Raw genomic sequence first — 20305 nt, 5'->3', positions numbered from 1 at the left:
CATTTTGGAAGTTGTGGTCCACACAGCTGCACTTCCATGTTAAAGGGGAGGGCTGAAAACATTTGGTGCAAGTATTTGATTAAAAAACAAACTAACAAATCTATTACCTGTAGAATATTGGATTAAAAAAAACACCCCAAACCGGAGGTGGGCAAACTACAGCCTGCGGGCCCCTCCTGCTTGGCCCCTGAGCTCCTGCCCGGGGAGGCTTGCCCCCAGCCCCTCCCCTGCTGTTCCCTATCCCCCACAGCCTCAGCTCACCGCTCCTGGGGCAGCACAGCTGCAGAGCCCGGCCTGACCTCGTGCTCTGTGCTGCATGGTTGGCTCCAGCCGGGCGGCACAGCTGCCTGTCCTGGTGCAGCCACGCTGCCAGGCAGCATGGTAAGGAGGCAGGGGAGTTGGGTAGGGGAGTTTGGGGGGTGGGGAACACAGGGGTTGAATGGGGGGCAGGGGTGCCAGGGGCGGTCAGGGAGAAGGGGTGGTTGGATGGGGCAGGAGTCCTGGGGGAGTGAGAAGTGGCGGGGGGTCAGATAGGGGGCAGGGGCCAGGCCATGTCTGGCTGTTTGGGAAGGCACAGCCTCCCCTAACTGGCCCTCCATACAATTTCTGAAACCTGATGCAGCCCGCAGGCCAAAAAGTTTGCCCACCCCTGTCCCAAACCAATGTTGCGTTGGAATACTAACCCTAGGCCTTCACGGCTGTGGGACTTCTAAAATAGTTGCATTGTTTTGGTTAAATAGAGATCCAACATTTCCATTCCTTCTGCCATGCTTTTGTGATTTTTGCTTTGTAAGTGTATGAAGTGCACAGGAACTGCATAAGATATTGCTGAATAATCATTCCATCTTTTGTACTTTAAATCAATTGACACTTGTAAAAATTGCTTCTTAATGCTGCTTTAAAACTAGTCTATGCACTGCACTTAAATATTGAGTCCAGTTTTGGTATCAACACTTCCAAAAATGTTGAAAAATTGGAAGGAATTTAGAGAAGTAACAGTATGATTGGATAACTGGAAAACATGCCTCTGAGTAAGACCTAAGCCTAATCTATTTAGTGTATCAGAGAGAAGCTGAGGTTATTTGACCATGATCTAGCAGTAACTCCACAAGAAGATGACTGCTGACAGGGAACTCTTTAACCTAACAGAGAGAGAGAAATACATGCCAATGACTAAAGTCAAAGCTTGATAAATTTAATTTACTGTTAAAAATCCAAAGCAAAGGTAACCATTAGAACAATTTGCCCAAAGATGTAGTGGATTCTCCATCACTTAATCCTTAAATCTAGAGTGGATATCTTTCCTAAAGTAATTTGTGGTTGAACTACAGCATTATGGGTGTGAGGCAGAAATTACCAGCTGCAGAGCTTGGATTATGCAAGAGGTGGGAATAGTTGTGATCACCATAGTCATCTGCTCTGCCCTTCTCAGCAACGCTCAGAGAGAGACCTCCTTACTAGTTTGAATTTATTCTATAAAGGGGATATGTAGTGTAGCATATCTTAGCAGTTTAGATTCTCACTCCTATAACTTGCATTCTACTAGACCATAGGTTAGGGGGCAATCTACACAGCATGTAGGCAGATATAAATTAAAATTAGGGGGCTCAATTCTGCATTAGCTTTCACCTTTTTCCTAGGCGTGGTCAGGGTCCCATGTATTCACAACTGAGACACAATTCCTTTATGGTTGGGAAGATAACCTAAAGCTGGAGAGTAACCCAAGCAGTGCTGTTAGACTAAAAAGTAGCTGAAAACAGCCATGTAAAACACCCCCCCTTCCCCACCCTTCGATGATAAAAGGAACACTCAAATTTTATTTGGATTGCCAAAGGACCCTTCTGCTCTTGTGGATTATTTAAAGGGCTTCTGAGCACCACAGGTGCTGTGAGCCTAAAAACATGGTCTGGTGCTTCTCTGATACATTCCCATTACAAGCAACACATTTTGAAAATAGTGACATCTGTCCTGGCATATTAATTTGTAGCAAGCTTCCTTAAGCAAAAATTATAGCAAGGTGGAGTAGTATTTATGTAGTTTTTCGAAAAACATGAGATGGATACCACTAATTAATTTTCAGTGAAATTTACATTAATAATCCTTACCTTCCCAATAAACCACTAATGTATCAATCCTAATACTGAACTTCAGATTTTTCATAAACCTAATTGAACCTTCTTTCAATCGAGGGGAGAAATAATCTCATGGAACACTGTTAAAACCTGCATTTAATTTAATTTGACAACAAAGTGATGTAGTAGTAGCTGGGATAATCTTGGGAGAAAAGGCTCATTCTTAGCCACATTCCATAGTCAGTCACACAGCAGTGGTGTGCACCATGCTGACATCTTCATATTTCTGCACTTCTCATACTCTACTGCAACTGTGGGGTGATGAAGGTAACAGCATACTTGATTTCTGACTGCTACAAGTCAGACCCTAAATTAAGCAACAGAGGGTTTCTTGGACAACTGTGTCAGACAGACCCTCCTTTAGCAACATTTCTAGACCCAACCTTTCTAGAGAAGGTTGTGTGGTCAGTGTGTTTTATCAAGAATGTAAAAATGCCTCTCTACACAGAAGTACAAAGGTGACTACCACCTTAACTTTTCAACTCTCATCAGTAATGAGTAACTTTAACAATTCATAATGGGAGTGGTGCTGGTAAAAATACCTTAAACGGATGCTTTAATTTTAATAAAGTATTCAAAACATTACACTGAAGTTAAATCCAAACAGACACGTTGTAATATTTTTAGTAAACTCAACTGTCTCCTAGAAAATGTGCCGTGCTCTGTTGACAGGATAGAAACCATTAGCTGAAACCCTAGAACTATGGTTTCAGAACAAAAAATAACCAATTTCCTTTCAGGTCAAGTGTTACTTCAAACAACTAGCACAGAAACTTCTACATAAACTGAACACAACCAAATACATACCTGTCATTCGTCATGTGCTGGCAATGTGCTCATTCTGAGCAGCTCTCCTCAGTTCACCCACTGAAGAATTTTAACACTCCTGTCTAAAGTGCCTCTTACAAAATTGTTTGATATAAAGAAAGTGTATAACTTTGGTAAAGTGCTCTCTCCTATTTCATACAAAAGAAAATCTTATACACTAATCCAGAAGGGCTGGAGCACAGGCTTCTCTCACACCTCAGGCTTATAATCAGAATCTTCTCTTAGGTTGCCCCCCCCGGCAAGTTTTCTGTAATTCAATTATGGCACAAAGTCAGCTGTTCAACCAAAACCTATTGCATAAAGATGGACATTAGTAGAATGCACATGATCTATACCAGTGACTAACCTGTACCACATATTTTATTTGGACACAAATTTGACAGGCCAACAGTTATTAGAATACAAGAGGTATCAAGAGGAGGAGGAGAAATAGTAGCATCCAGACAGTCACTGGCTAGGTACCAGGGTCCATTTTAGTGAAATTTCTCCCCTCCACAAAAAAAAAAAAAAAAAAAAAAAAAAAAGATACTAGCTATTAATTCTCCTCTCCTGGACCAAGCTCTGTACAGCAGTTGTGGCAGCTCAGAATATGACTTGCATCCGGAAATGCATCTGCTTTGTAGCATTGTTACTCATTCCCGTCTTCAGCATCCACTTAGACTTCATCCTCTGTAGATACTGCATGTCACGTTCACGTGCTAGGGCTGCTCCTTTTGTAAAGGAGAAAAGGGTGAAAAGTCAGTAGCTTGCAAGACTGCAGAATGATTTAAAGTATAAGGCCTTGCCTCCAATTACACCAGTCTAGTTGCAGCAATATAGTTACCCTGGTCTAACCTTCTGGGTAGGCACTTATTCTACAGTAAGAATGGCATTTTTCATTTTAGCTTTACCCTCTTCCCAAGCAATGTAAACTAAGCTGAAAAGAGGCTTCATGCTGGAATAAGAGTGTCCAAGAGGGGCTTATAACCTGTGTACCCATCTCTTTAAATTCACTCCTTCCCTTATTCTTCTGTACCTTCCCCAGGAAGACAAAATCTAAGTGGCTTAATCCTGCAATGAGCTCTACATGTGGACAAGGGTTTGCTTGCTCTGAGCTCATGACAGGATCAAGATCTAAGTAATTGGGGGGGGAAGTGTTTCTGAATGGCTACCGATCTGAAACAGACCTAAATTAATTGAATGATTTGAAGTGTGTCTCTCTCTGTTCAAACAAATCTTAATTTTCTTTTAATTTTTTTTTTTAAAGTTATTTGCCAAATAACTTCTGCAAATCATTCTTCATCTGGAGCTCATTCACTGCAAGTATCCAACCTTGAATTGTTCTTTGACAGTCCCAATCAAAACCGTTTATGCTGGGGTCATGTATTACCATATTAAATGGCAAGACATTAAATGGCAAGCATTGACAGCTGAAGGAAAGAGTGCCACACAAATGGACAGATAATCTTAATTACCGTCAACCACCTCTAGCAAAGAAACTATTAACGATAGAACTTGACACATTAAGGGTGACAGCCTTCCTTTGTGGTCAGTACAACATTTATGTTTCTATCCGAATATCAAAATACATGTTTAGAATTCAATTCTAGATTAATCCTCTGAAGTCTTCTGCAATACTTTACACTTACACAACAGGCTTGTGCATAGCACTGTTCAGACAAAACATTTGAACTACACAGTTACAGGGGCATACATATAGATGCAGTAGTGCAGGAGCGAAAAGAAGTACAGTAGCACAAACTAAGGGAGAATATGTCATAACTGGAAACAGGATTTGAATTTAGCAGGCAGGAACAGTCTATGCAACTTTAGTTCTGAAAAGCCAACCTCGCCTTTGTGTATTTTGTACATTAGCTTAGATTCATCCCTCATAACTTCACATCACCCAACTATGACAGGAAGTTTCAGGCTTGTACACAAATGCACTTTTGCTATAAGAAGCAGTGGGACTACAATTAGTTTGTGTATATGCAGGGCTTGCCTTCTCAAAAAGCAGGGCTGGAATGGCAAATTTCTACACTGTATTGTGCTTATGTGCCAGAAATGAAGAGGACTAAAACAGAAGAGGATACCCAAAAGTCAGACACTGTGCAAGAGACAAGGTCCAAGCTTTTACCACAGAGCAGTGATGCTCTTCTCCATCTTCACGTGCCAGAAGTTTAGTTTCCCACTGCAAAAGTGATACTGCTCTTTGCTAGGAAGTGAAGCCCCAAATCTGAGAGCACCTAGCAGTAACTATATGGACAGAATTCAAGCATGTAAATGCTAGTATAAGGAGACTGCTCTAAGGGTGTGCCTACACAGGGAGTGGTAGCAAGTCTCAGAGCCTGGGAGGACAGACTCAGACTCAGGCCCACGAACAGCACTAAAAATAGCCGTGTAGATGGTTGAGCTGGGCTGGAAACCAGGCTCTGACGCTCACCCCCCCTCTAAGAATACAGGCTCAAAAGAGAGTTTAAAGAACTTAAGTTTGTCACCTACCTGTACTGCTTGTCCAGCCCAGAGCTTTGTACTGTTGCAACACCCTGCCCACTGCCTTCTTATTTTTAGCAACAGCCACTGCTCTTGACAAACCAAACCGCTGCTTGTAGTACCTCATCAAAGAACGGTGACCGACCCTGGCACCTGTTATACAAGAGAATATTTTACAGTTTAAGTCAAGCACAGTGAAGCAGCTTTTGAGGCAAAGTAATCACATTGATTACTTTAAAAGGGTCTGACGTTTTAGGACTATGATAGAGTGTGACTAATGTAGCAGCGTCTATAGTATACCACATGCTGAAGAGAGGAAAGGCAGAAAAAGACCAGCAGCTCAACTAAAGGATGGCTAGGAATTATAAAAGCCTCCAGGAAGATTTAATTAAAGGCAGGAAATGGAGAGGACGACTGACTGTTAGTTTTGTTGCAAGGATTTGGGCCAGCTTTTTAATGCTAGAAGAAACCTTGACAATCAGCCAGTCTAAAGAATACAGACCAAAGAATTTCACCTAGTAATTCCTGCATCAAGCCCAATAATTTCTGGTTGAACTAGAGCATCTCATCTAGAAAGCCATCCCATGGGTAGGAGTCACTGTCCTAATGACAAAACTATAAAAATTCACTAAGGTTCTCTACTCCTTGCAAAACAGTGGAGATGATCAATCTGAGCTGTGGCGAGTCAGAAAATACGGGCCCAACATGAAGATTTATATAGCACGATTAGCACAGAGAATTTACATGGCACCGTGTTTTGCAACTGGTCAAATAGTCAGGCAGCAGGTTAACACCATATTTTACAATTCGAGAGTACAGGAGAGATTTTCTAATTACATTTTTACTGCCAAACCAGAACATGAAGATTGGTAGGGTAAGTTTTGTTAGTTATAACAGTCCCTTCTTGTTTCCTGACATTTTATGAATAAAGCCTGGGCCTATCACTGGAATAAATCTTATTTCCCTCCCTACCTATTTTTTTTCTTTTTAAACAAACTGACAATTTGGTAAGTTATACTAAGTAGTGAAAACAGGAAAGGTAATTTCATGACAAAATACAGCCCCAATCCTGCAGGCTGCAGTGTAAATGCTTTGGGGAGACCCAGGGCTCCAACCACACAATAGCGTGCAGGATTGGAATCCAAAACTCTGAATTCCCTCGATACATGCATCCGAGGAAGTGGGTGTTCACCCTTGAAAGCTTATGCTCCAATACGTCTGTTAGTCTATAAGGTGCCACAGGACTCTGCCGCTTTTTCTCGAGATTTTCAGTTACTACTTTGTGATCCGCTGTGGAACCCCTGCATAAACAAACCGAACTGGAATGGCTAACATTCCCCCTCTCGCTGGATAATAAAGAAAAATGGGGATCAGGTAACGAAGGGACAGACTCTGCAGCCAAATTGCTTAATTCCACAAAGATGAGCACTTATGACAAAAGACCAAATGCTTGTTTTCCTGTTTGTCAACAGTGACCATCAACCCCTACCTGCTAACAATTATCTAATTTTGATGACAGCTTTTATATTTTCCTGAAGCGAAACAGACTTAATGAGTAAGAAAATTGTTTAATTTAAAACCATGTATATTTTAAAAAAAATAAACCTATTTAAAATTAAATTTGAAATGATTAGTCTATTAAAATAATTTAAATTAAAAACAATATTCAAGCAGTACATTTCCTGCTGAAGTTTAAAAAAAAGTCAAACCACTGAATTGGTGGCAGTCACTGGCTAAGCACCTGGAACTACAGAGTTTGTTAAACACTAGGGCTGTTGATTAATCACAGTTAACTCATGCGATTAATTTTTTTTCAGTTAATTGCAGTTTTAATCACACTCTTAAGCAACAGAATACCAAGTGAAATTTATTAAATATTTTTGGATGTTTTTTGACATTTTCAACTATATTGATTTAAATTACAATACAGAATACAAAGTGTACAGTGCTCATATTGCAAATATAAGTAATAAAAAATGATACTCTAAAAATTATAAAACAAAAGAAATAGTATTTTTCACTTCACTTCATACAAATACTAGAATGCAATCTCTTTATTGTGAAAACGCAACTTACAAATGTAGATTTTGTGTTACATAACTGCAATCAAAAACAAAACAATGCAAAACTCTAGGGCCTACAAGTCCACTTAGTCCTACTTCTTGTTCAGCCAATCACTAAGACAAACAAGTTTGTTTACATTTACAGGACATTATGCTGCCTGCTTATTATTTATGTCACCTGAAAGTGACAACAGACGTTTGCATGGCACTTTTGTAGCTGGCATTGCAAGGTATTTACATGCCAGATACACTAAACATTTGTATGCCCCTTCGTGCTTTGACCACCATTCCAAAGAACATGCTTCCATGCTGACAATGCTTGTTAAAAAAAATAATGTGTTAATTAAATTTGTGATTGAACCCTATGCGGGACAATTGTACTGCTCTGTTTTACCTGCATTCTATCATATAGTTCATGTTATAGCAGTCTCAGATGATGACCCAGCACATGTTGTTTGTTTTAAGAACACTTTCATTGCAGATCTGACAAAACACAAAGAAGGTACCAATGTGAGATTTCTAAAGATAGTTATAGCAGTCGACCCAAGGTTTAAAAATCTGAAGTGCCTTCCAAAATCTGAGAGGGGCGAGGTGTGGAGCGTGCTTTCAGAAGCCTTAAAAGAGCAACACTCCGAAGCGGAAACTACAGAACCTGAACCACCAAAAAAGAGAATCAACCTTCGGCTGGTGGCATCTGACTAGGGTGATGAAAATGAACATGCATCGGTCTGCTCTGCTTTGGATTGTTATCGAGCAGAACCAGTCATCAGCATGGACGCATGTCCTCTGGAATGGTGGTTGAAGCACGAAGGGACATCTAACTCTTTAGGGCATTTGGCATGTAAATATCTTGTGATTCTGGCTACAACAGTGCCATGTGAACGCCTGTTCTCACTTTCAGGTGACATTGTAAACAAGAAGCTGACAGCATTATCTCCTGCAAATGTAAACAAACTTGTTTGTCTGAGCTGAACAAGAAGTAGGACTGAGTGGACTTGCAGACGCTAAAGTTTTACATTGTTTTATTTTTGAATGCAGGTGTTTTTTTTAAACAATTCAACTTTCAAGGGATTGCACTACAGTAGTTGCAATAGGGAAATTGAAAAATATTATTTCTTTGTTTTATACAGTGCAAATATTTGTAATCAAAAATAAACTGAGCACTGTAGACTTTGTATTCTGTGTTGTAATTGAAATTAATATATTTGAAAATGTAGCATACATCCAAATATATTTAGATAAATGGTATTCTATTACTGATTAATCACGCAATTAATCACGGCTTGACAGCTCTACTGAAGACCAAAACCAGCTTCTCAGAGCAGTTTCCTCTTCTACAGGTGCAGAGAGAAGACTTTCATTTCATTTCATTCAACTAGTTCAGTTCAATAACTAAGTCAGTCAAAGCTGAGAAACCAACTGGGAGGTGAAAAAGCAGGAAAGCTTGTTTTCCTCCTCCAATCTATAAACAGATGATAGCTTGAGCTAATAGTCCTAAAATCTTGAAGGCTATGGTGTTCAAGTTATTTGTTCAATTCAATTCATCAGTTCAATTCACTAATTACTGAGAATACTTCCTTTCTTTAATAAATGAATTAGTTTTAAATACAAAACGTGTATTGATAAATGTGCTGGGGAAAAGTGTCTAAGATAGTTTTATTTTAAAAATGCTGGTTTTCTAGTTTTGGTGCATTTTTAATTGAATTCCAACTTGCATCCAAATGGGCACAAATTCCAAGTCAAAAAAAAAAAAAAAAGATCAATGTAGAAAGAAAGAAATGAATCATTCACCATTTTCAAACAAAAATTAAGCAGCTGAATCAATGTGTATTAAGCAATATACTTGCTTAAATAAGTGTGCTGATACCGTGTATCCTCCTGGTTAAAACAAAAGTACAAAATTTAGCATGTTTTAATTAAAACATGTTTTAATAGTTATCAACAACTAAGAATCAACCTTTCCTTAGAAAAATAACTGAAGTACGCAAATGCATAATAAGATTAAAATCAATAATTTAATTCCACCTTGCCTGGAAGTGTATTTTTATCATTCCAGCCTCCCTAAGTGGACTTTCACATACTCCATTGTTCCACTCACATATCTTGCAAATGAATTACAAACCTAATATCTACAAGTCTGATAATCAGATTTGTTTAAAAAGTGTCCTGTCTTTAATATTAAAGTGGCAGTTTAGCAAATAAGCTAGATGACCTCATCTCACACCAACCAAATCTGCTCTAGAAATACAAGTATTTCACAACAGACAGGAACATAGATGGCTAGAAAAATTAACTTTTGAGTGCTGCTGTATTAGCCCTTCCATGCACTGAAATGGTGATTGATTAAAACAACTTTATCATAGTAACATGCAACAAACACCTATAGAACCTTTGCAGAGAAAGGCTGTCTGATTATTTGCACATTGTAGAATAAAAAATAAAAGATTTAAAGCACCACAGTGCCCACTACTGGTTTCCCCATCACTGATAAATTTAGAGATGAAAAGATACTTTGTGTATCACTAGACAAGACAGCCACTAGAGAAGCTACAATTTAGTGAGAAAACCATCAGTTTTTCCATTTATGTGCCAGTAGTTTCCAATGTTTTTCACCCACAAAACTAAAAGGGACCAGAACTAAAAACCGAAGCATTTGTACTTTTATTCTTTTCTTCTTCTTCATGATAAAAAGGCAGACAGATCAAGAAGTGTTTTGTTTTTTAAACCATAAATGTCAGGTCTGGTCTGACATATGTTTGACATTACACCAAAAGAATGAGATTTTTCACAAAAGTCTTTAATAGTTTCTCTCATATAGTCAGTTTCACTTTTTATATGCTGCAGGTCTATAAACTGGTTGTTACTCAAAGGAGGAAGATTTTCAGAGGAATAAAAGGGATTTTGGCACTCATCTCCCATTGAAAGTCTCCCCCAGACTGCAGTAAAACAAAAACAGAAGAGAAGACTTCTCCTCTAACCTTTCAATTCTAGCCATTTTAGGATTAGTTGCTCCTGGTAACAATAGTAAGTGTTATTTTTAAGATGGGGGCCCTTCAGCTCAGGTGCTTAAGAGGAAGGCTGAGAAAGCTCCTACTTTTTGGTTCTCTGGTCTTCAAGGAGTCCTTCAGTAAAAATAGAATACAAAATGCAATATTCCTGATATTTTTGAAGTTTAAAAAAACAAACAGCCGCCCTTACTGCACCACAGCTGCTTTTCACGCCATCTTTATCCACTATAAGTTGTAATAAATCAAAGAACCAAAAAACCAGTACAAAAGCAAGATCACCTTTAAAGAAACATCAATTTATTCACTATCTGCATTTTCTTTAAAACCTACTACTGTTTCAAGTAATACACACAAGACTATTGTAACTAAGACTGGAAGAAAGAGATCTCTTTTGCCATTTTCACTGTCCACTTGACAGCACTTTACGGGATCATGGGGATGTGTTCATATCTCAGTGTGGAACCATACACGATTGCAAAGCATCAGACTTACAGTGTAGAAATTAATACACAAAGAACAATATGTGGTTGTTTAAGGAAATTAATATCTGAATAAGAGGTTGTAAAAATTAGTTACCTATGACCAGGTTACATTGCACAGAACTACACTGGAAGAACTTACTTTCCATAAGATGTATTGCAATAAAGTACACATTACATCCTTGCATGCGTGAAGTCAGTCAAGGGTAAATAAGAGGAAGTGATGCTCAAACACAAACACCATCCCTCCCCCCACCCCCCAAACAATGCAGGAGGATGACAAGTTAGAAAGACTAAGAAATCTTATAAATTTCAATTTGAGCTAATTGAATAAGATTGTTTTTAAATGGAAACAGGTCTTCAATTTGAAAACTGGAATAACAGAATTTGAGATCAAACCAGATGAAGGACAAGTGGATGGCAAACTGTCCGCTTCATGGCACAAATCGGAATTTCACATGACAATCTCTGTCTTTGTTGGCAATAATTTAAACTACAGCAAACCCAAGAAGATAAATACGGCATCAAAAGTACCTATTATACATACCCGAAGGGAGGATCAATTCCATACTTTCGTCATCATATTCTAAGTTCTTCCCTGCTGGGAGCTCTCCAGACATTACCACATCCTCCCCTTCCTCGTGATCAGGGTAACTGCTCCTGTGGAACAACAGCAGCAGCTGCTAAATTACACATGAGCAGCAGCTCCATCTCAGAACTGTCCTATATAAACTTGGCATGCTATAAACCTGTTATGTCCCGGAACACTGACAAGCTCCATTTATATCAGGGTTCCCTGTGTTTCTCTATGTTTTAATATAGATAGTTGTCTTGGAGCACCTCTCCACCCCTTCCCAATTCAATTATACAGCATCAATGTTGCAACAAACTTTTAAATGCAATGTATATCAAAAAGCCCACTGCCGTATGACCAGCCAGCTCTCCACTGACTACCAGTGAGTGCTCCAAATTGAACACTTGGGAAACTCTGCTGTACAGCCCACCATAATAGACGCTGTTATGATCAAAATGAATACAGTTTAACAAAATTCTTAAATCATGCTTGCAGATTAAGAAGAGACCAAAACCATATCCTCGTCTCCTGCAATGTTTAAAAACAAATACAAAAAACAACCCCACCATATACCAATGGGGTCTGCGGGGGCAGTGCTTGCAGGCAGCGCACGGAGGCCCACTGCCCCAAGGGGGGTGGAGAGACGTGCCAGTAGCAGCCACTTCCGGGAGTGGCATGGGGCCACAGCATGCAGGCATCTTGCCTGAGCCCTGCTGTGCTGCTGGCCAGGAGCTACCTGTGGTAAGTGCCTCCTGGCCAGAGACTGAACTCGCACCCACTCCTGCACCCCAACCCCCTGCCCCAGCCCGGAGCCCCCTCCTGCACCAAACTCCCTCCCAGAGCCCACACTCCTCACCCTCTCTTGCACCAGTCTGGAGCTCCCTCCTACACTCAAACTCCCTCCCAGACCCTGCACCTCCTCAATTAATATAGTAGAAGTGGGTGGCCTGTGACGACTTACCAAAATTCATGGAGTGGCCCCCTGGAAAAAATTATTGCCCACCCCTGGTATGAATGGATAACAGCATCCTAATAAGTCTAACATTTCATTTTAAATAAATAAATAAAACCACACACCGACCAACAGCACATACCATTATGCACTTACAAACTTGGAAGGGTTGTTTAATATATTATTAGTATTAAAGTGAATGCTTAAGGTGTTATTTTTTCTCATGTGTGCAGTAGCTTTGTCTCCAAGACAGCTTCTGACTGATGAATTGATTTTCCAAGAACTGCTAGGACCTTAAGTGTAAACATTAGAAATAGGTCTAGTTTCTAGAAGGTCAACAGTGGAAAAAATGGGTTTCAAGTTTCAACACTTCTTTCTGCTTCCAACTTTGTGGCAAGAAAGAAAAACAAATGTCCTCACCTAAAATCATAGAAGTCTGCAAATTCCAAGGCAGCATCCCCATCTGTGAAGAGTTTGCAGTGGCTTTTATCGTTCATATGACCCTGCACCGCTTCTGTTGAGTAGAAGGATTTCCCCTTCTCATTGCACCACAGGCAGATTTTCCCAACACCAACTTTTTCTCCTGGGCAGGGGAAAAAAATATAAATATATATATATATATATATATTTTGAGTTTACATTCAATTCAATGATCAATTTCAACATCCCTGAAGTGGTTATCTCCACTTGGAGTCACAGACACGGTAAGTGACTTTCTCCAAGTTAGAAAGTCACTGCCAGAAACTGAATTAGGGCCCTGGTCCCCCTGTACTCTAACCACACTCTGCCTCCTCACGGACGAAGTCCATGTGTTTAAAGAATAATTCAAATGACACAACAGAGGGCATCACACACACTGGGCAAAAACTCTCTGTGAGATGCTATAAAAAAGGTTTTGTTTCGTGCATTTTCTTGCTCATTCCAAGAAGTCAGTTGCTGTGGAAGAGCTTTAGTGAGGATAGATAAATTTAATATGAATCTAGTTTGATTATAGGAAACATTCCATTTGCAGTGGAGCTGCTTTCTCATAACTGTTATAGTACTTTGGCAAATATTTGCATCATCATTCACTAGGAGAGCTATGCGTCCAAGTAATAGGCACACCCAGTGTAAATATTTTAGAACTTGAGGTTTTTTGCATAAACCTCATGCTGTTTAAACCAATACTATTAGAGATCAGGTTAAGACCTAATATGGGGGCAGAATAACCGAAAGCTGTCCAGTGCAGGGTTCTTATACCTTCCCCTGAAGCATCTGGTACTGGTCACTGTCAGAGACAGTACATTGAACTAAACAGACCTGAGGCCGATACAATATGGTTATTCCTATATTTACTAGAATTAAGTCATACATGTGACTGAATGAAAGTCATGAATACCATGTGACACTGAAGCCATAGCTCAAATCTGTTTATTGCAATAGAACAGGGTATCTAACCTTATTGGAGTGGGGGGAGGGGAAGAAGAGTCATGCTTACCCAAGTACTTAATCAGTCCCCTGAGATCCACAAGGTATTCTATATCTGGAATAAAGAAACTATGGGCTTTTGTCATGTGGGCCATGTTTTTCATGAGAGAGCTTGAATGGTGAGGACAAAACAAGCAGTCTGTGAGTGGTACTGCACCAGCAGCAATCTGTTTCTCATCTTCATCCACTGCACTGTCCATCTGCTCATCTTCAGACTCTCCAACTTCATCAGAATCCACATCCTCCCAGCCTTTCAGTGCAAGTTAAAACATTAGGTTTATTTACATCATCTTTTTTTCAGGCAAACAAGCATAATCTGTATGCTCTAGTACAGAATATGCTGACAACACCAATAATAATTATAAATGGATATAAAATGCTGTGTGTTCTAATTACTATACAGACATTTAAATCAATCAAGTGGTGAGCTCATACCACTGTCAAAATTAACTTACAAAGAAATGATGGAAGCTTAAGGTAAAATTCAAAACTGCTCATGAAAGGATTACCAGATCTAAGAATTTAGTTACAATCGTCTCTAGTATGAAAATCCTTTTGCTGTTTAGGAGCAACATTATTATTGTACCATGCAGCATTAAAACAAAGCATAACTGGTAAAACGCAACACAATTCTCTCATAAACATGAGGATTTTGATTTCCTGTAGTGACTTAGCAGCATGAGCAGAAAGTTATAAAACCAAACATACTCTTTTCATACATACATCTTTACGACAAAAGAAACATTCTAAGTTATCTATAAGCAGAGTTCTTAAAGTAACTGGAGCTATGCAATTGTTTTTGTGTCCCTTGTACTTCTTCCAGTCATGGTTATTTCTCCTCTGATACTCATGCAAGATCCCATATATTGCTCTGCCAATATTCTTCAAATTTCACTGGGAAGGGTGAGAGTATTGGGGGGGGGGGGGGGGGGGGGGAATCAAGATAATTTCCCGTGACACTTTCATCTTCTGTAAGTGCCAAAAACAGTGCCAACTGGGAGAAGGCTGTTTGTGATGTCCACTAGCAACTCGAAGACAGTAAACTCATTTCACATAGGCCACTAAAAAATTCTCAGATGGTAACTATTAATTACCAACCTAGATGGGATTCAAACCAGTGACTTGGTAACGTTAGTATCGGATATTGGTTTCTAGCTTTAAAAGCCTCAAACTGACAATCCTTTGACCTGTGTTTGCAGTATTGCTGTAGCTGCGTTGGTCCCAGGATAATCAGAGAGAGGCTACTCCTTTCTTACTCTCTCTAATCCTTTCACCGTACACTCTGAACGAACAGCACTGGTAGAAAAACAGTCCTGATCAAAAAGTTAAAGGTAAAATGAACGCTTAGAAACCTCCTGAGACATAGTGTTACAACTTAAATATATCTTAATGCAAAATAGTTTCACGTTTGTTTCTTCTTTATGTATCTTCCAAAACAGAGTACAGAAACATGGGTTTACCGAACAACAGTTGATGATGCGTCTAACGTCTAACACATGGGGACCTGATCCCCACTGACATCAATGGAATTACTTCAGCATAAATCTGCTGTAACAGAGTGGAGCATTAAGCTAAGGAGTGCAGGTCCCTGCACTGCTTTTGATGGACATGATAGAAGCAGTAGTTATAAGAAAAAACACATGACCTCTATTCTTAGTAACTAGAAAACTTTTCAGTTTATCTTTAAAAAGAAAAAAAAAAGTGATGAATGAGTTCACTGGCCACTAAACCTTGCTAGACTTGAATCTTTCTTCCCTCTTCATGGCAAATATTTTTTGGTGGGAACCTCTGCTGTGTGAAGTTTCATAAGAAAAAAGCCTCCCCCATAGAATTGTTAAGAATGTTTTCCTGCCTGGAGAAATTTTATTTAAAAAAATTAAAAAAAAAAACCAAACCCAACAACAACATGGGGCTTCTACCCAAAACCAACCACTACGTTTGCTTACCCAGAGCCACCATTTTACCACCTTGCTGGTTTTCTTACCTTCTTCCATCTCCTCATCTTGCTCCTCATCCTCTGCATCCTGTTTTGCCAGCTTCCTTGCCTGCTGTTCAAACCACTGTAGCCTTGGAGGTTTTTCCAGTCGCTCTCTGCTCTGTGACAAATTACCTCCAGCAGAAGGTGGAGAGCTGCTTGTATCAGTTGGGAGCAATGGTATCTTCTTTGGAGACAAGGATGGTTGGGGCCTGATGGCTTGCTGAATAGCTGTATTCATTGCATCTTTGTTTGGACTCTCCTGGGCCAGCCCCTTTTCCAGGTTCTTCTCATTTAAGGTTTCTACCTTCTTGTTGACAGCCTGGACAGCTTTTTTTTCAAGTTCTAGGTGCTTCTTGGACTTCAAATGATTCTCATAGGCATTCAAAGTGGAGAACCTCTTGCTGCAAGCTGTGCAGTAGGTGGCAGTGACTTTGTTCTGTTCCTCTGTCACTGCTCTCTGAGCTAGGACTCTCTCTTGGAAATTCTCGGCAGTGACAGGTGGCATGTCAGCAACTTTCCGTTTTAGATTATATCTATGCCAGTCGGTTTTGTAGTGGGCACGCTGAATGTCAGCATCCTTAAAAGCCACACGGCAAGTGATGCAGGTATAAGATGCCATTACTTGGAAGCAAAGAAAGGCAGCATGTCAAAAGAAAGTGATCAAAATATGGCGGGAGGAGAAGACATGAAAAACAAGCCAGTGTCAGGTCCTTGCCTGTCTGAGCAATTGCACATTTGATGCAATCCTGGTGCAAGTGTGTTAGTAAAGTTTATGAAACGCTGTTAATGCGTTAGACATTGGAAAGGATGAAACGAAGATATAAAGTTAGTCACAGCTATCAAAGATGTATTACTATTTATTATTTGTGTTATCATAGCACCTAGAAGCCCTCATCATGGAGAAGGGCAAGGACCCCAGGCCAAGTACACACACAAAGCAAAAGGATGGCCCATGCCCCAAAGAGACTTATTTATAGGTCTCTCCACTTTTCACCAAAGAGCAAATGCCGGAAGTCTCTAGTCAGTAGGATGCAAGCCATAGGTCTTTAAAAAAGGGACATGATCATTTTAAAGAAAAAAATGCATTTGATTTTTTTAAGCCTTCTATTGTCACAAGAAATGACTAACATAATACAATGCGAAAGAGATAGAGAAAGCTTTCAGTTGCTTTTCAGCCTTTTGTGTACAATGACATTTTTTGCCCTCTAATATCAGTCGTTTCCCCCTTTTGTATGCGAGGGTCTCCCACATAGCAACAGGGGAGAGTTAAATAGGAAAATGTGACTACAAAACAACAAAAACTGGCAGAGAGAGTGAGGGACCATATTTTACTGTATGTTTGTAAAGCACAATGAGGCCCTCTGCTTGATTGGAGATCACTGTGTACAATAACACAAATACATAGCAACTATTGCTAAAGTTATCATTAACTTTTCTTTAATTTGAGTAGATACAATGCTGATGGAGTCACTTTAAAACCATAAGGGATTGTAAGCTCTCTATGGCAGGGACTGTCTTTTTGTTGTGTGTCTGTACAGCTCTCAGAACAATGGGGTCCTGGTCCAGGACTAGGGCTGCTAGATGCTACGGTGGTAACAAACAACAAAACGAACACAAGCAGAAGGTCACAGATTGAGATCAAACCTTAGACTAATATATGACTAATCTAAGGAAAGCACGATTCAACCCATGGGAAGAAGCCTGTAATATGCAGGGGAAAAATCAAGTCCCAAACAGCATACAAAAACTGCAATCCCTCCAAGGGTATCAACAGACAGAATTCAACATTAAAAAACTCCCCCACAAACACTCGACTGAGCCTGTACAGCCTGAAAAGGTGTGGATTTTAATCAGATAACAGGTACATTACAGAACTGAAATTTCCTGTTAGAAACCAGCATTTGCTTTTGCTGTATTTCTTATCTGTAAATGCAGAGTAAAAAACATGTACGCACGAAAAAACATGAAAAATGGTCATTTATAAGCAGTAAAAAAATAAACCAGTAAATTATTATACATAAGAACCATTTAATTTAGATGAGAAAAAGTCACTCATTCTTCACTGTGAAATGTCTATGTTCACTCAAATAGTTATGCTTTGTTTCAGTCAGGATCAACTTCACTCCCTGCTTTCTAATTCAAGTATGTACCACCTAACCGCTGTAAATTGACATGAGCACCTGTTTCCATTCAGCACCATGTGGTCCTTGAAAGGAAAAAATGGTAACTCTACAAGCCATCTAAGCAGCACTTACTGCTGTATAATTTAGACAGGTTCTTTTAAAACGGTACTTGCTAACTCTTGTTAGAGTTATATGGCAAGCAAGAATGTTGCTAGATTCCTCTCTGACCAATTTCAGAAATAAAATTAAAACACAAGAAAATCCAGAACCACCAAAAATATTTACATCTGCTAACTCACCAAAGGAATAATTCATTCTGTTCGATGGTATAAAATAGAAGAGACTAACTATAGGATCACATGCTGCTATGCCAGCACTTCTTTTATACACACTTACTTTCATCCATAATTTTAACCTTAAAAAAAGCACAACTCCATTTTTTCTCTCTCACGTGTCTGCATGTGTGTGTTGAGGGGGCAAAATTTAAACGTAACTGAATTTTTGGAGTCCAAGAACAGACTTGTTTCATCTAATGTTTGGAAGAGTTAACTTGTTTGCTGTTGGTCGTCTACTGCACCTGATTTCTGCTACTTTACCATCACACCAAATCAACAGACGAGTGAACATAAGCACAGCCATACTGGGTCAGACCAATGGTCCATCTACCCCAGCAGCCTGTCTTCCAACAACGGCCAATGCCATGTGCTTCAGAGGGAATCATCAAGTATCCATCTGTGTTGCCCATGCCCAGCTTCTGGCAAACAGAGGCTAGGGACACTTCAGAACATGGCTTGCATCCCTGCCCATCCTGGCTAACAGACATTGATGGACCTATCCTCCATGAACTTATCTAGTTCTTTATTAACCCTGTTATAGTCTTGACCTTCAGAACATGCTCTGGCACAGGTTGACTGTGCGTTGTGTGAAGAAATACTTCCTTTTGTTCGTTTTAAACCTCCTACCTATTAATTTTATTTGGTGACCCCCCAGTTCTTGTGTTATGAGAAGGAGTAACACTTCCTTATTTACTTTCTCCACACCAGTTGTGATTTTATAGACCTCGATCATGTCCCCCCTTAGTCGTTTCTTTTCCAAGCTGAGAATTTCCAGTCTTATTAATCTCTCTTCATACGGAAATTGTTTCATACCCTTAATCCTTTTTGTTGCCCTTTTCTGAACCTTTTCCAATTCCAGCATAGTATTAGAATGACAGTGGCTAAACAGAAATTAGTAGAATATAAGAGCTTCTGTTATGTAAGTTAGGAACTATAATACCTAGACAAAAATGGCTTGACAAATAAATCAATTTCTGCCTTCACTTTGCATGTCCTTTTTGGTGGTTTTAAATCAGATCGGCCCAAAGTTACTTTTAAACACCGTGAGTTGAGTTTAATGTCAAAAGAATTTCAGCTACAGATAAAATATACAGTGAGCGTATAAAACTTACTAAACCTAGGATGACAGGAATGAGGTATAGACACTCTGCAGCAGAGAGAGCATTAAAACAGGGTTGACAGGATTAATTTCATGACTGGCTGGCTCATCAACTCATCAAAGCTAATTTACTGCGACCACTCCGGTCTCGGCGCCCTACACCCACGCCTGGCACACCCGACAGAGCCCGGGCACAGAGCAGGCCCCTCTGAAGTCCTGGGTGCCGAGTCAGCTTCATGTTCTGCCATTAGCTGCGGCTGCTCACAGCAGCCCGGGGGCCGGGCACTCGACAACGGGGCACAGCGCAGCACCAGAGCGGCCTCTGCGGCGGGAGGCCAGGGCCCCGCGCACCCGGGGAAAGCCTCAGGCAAGCGGCCCTCGCTGCCGGAGCGCGGGGCGGAGGGGCTGGGCGCCAGCGCGGCAGACACAGCGCGAGCCGGCCCCGAGTCCCGCCGCCGCCCAGGCCGGGGCTTCTCGGGCCCCCCCCCGCAGGCCCAGGCCGGGGCCACAGGCCGCTCGCGCGCAGCAGAGCGGGGGGAAGGGCCGGGGGCGACCGGGCCGCGCAAGGGGGCGGTTGGTTCCAACCCCGCCCCCGGGAGTCTCGGGCACCTACCTGCGGGGCGCGCGCCTCCTGGGCGGGCCAGAACGCGGGGACAATGAGGCTGGAACGCTCGGCCCGCGGGGATTCCAAAATGGGGCGACCACAATTCCTCCGGCAGCAGAGGCCGCCCGCCGTGTGACGCGCCGGCCGAGGCAGCAGGGAGGCGCCTCTAGCTGCTCTGACGGAGGCCACCG

General features: G+C 40.7%; 1 protein-coding gene across 1 annotated transcript; it reads right to left on the bottom strand.

Moving 5' to 3' along the window:
* Nucleotides 1-1871: 1871 nt before the first annotated feature.
* Nucleotides 1872-20305, bottom strand: ZNF622 (zinc finger protein 622). The gene is made up of 7 exons (XM_074945012.1): nucleotides 20124-20305; nucleotides 15960-16574; nucleotides 13986-14225; nucleotides 12929-13091; nucleotides 11530-11642; nucleotides 5442-5585; nucleotides 1872-3670 (listed from the first exon to the last, which is right to left on the bottom strand). Exons 2-7 carry the CDS (start codon nucleotides 16570-16572, stop codon nucleotides 3543-3545), a joined length of 1401 nt encoding a protein of 466 aa, XP_074801113.1. The 5' UTR covers nucleotides 16573-16574; nucleotides 20124-20305; the 3' UTR covers nucleotides 1872-3542.

The sequence above is a fragment of the Natator depressus genome, chromosome 2, assembly GCF_965152275.1.
Source record: "Natator depressus isolate rNatDep1 chromosome 2, rNatDep2.hap1, whole genome shotgun sequence".
Taxonomy (NCBI): Eukaryota; Metazoa; Chordata; order Testudines; family Cheloniidae; genus Natator; species Natator depressus.
This window is presented reverse-complemented; position numbering and strand designations above follow the sequence as displayed.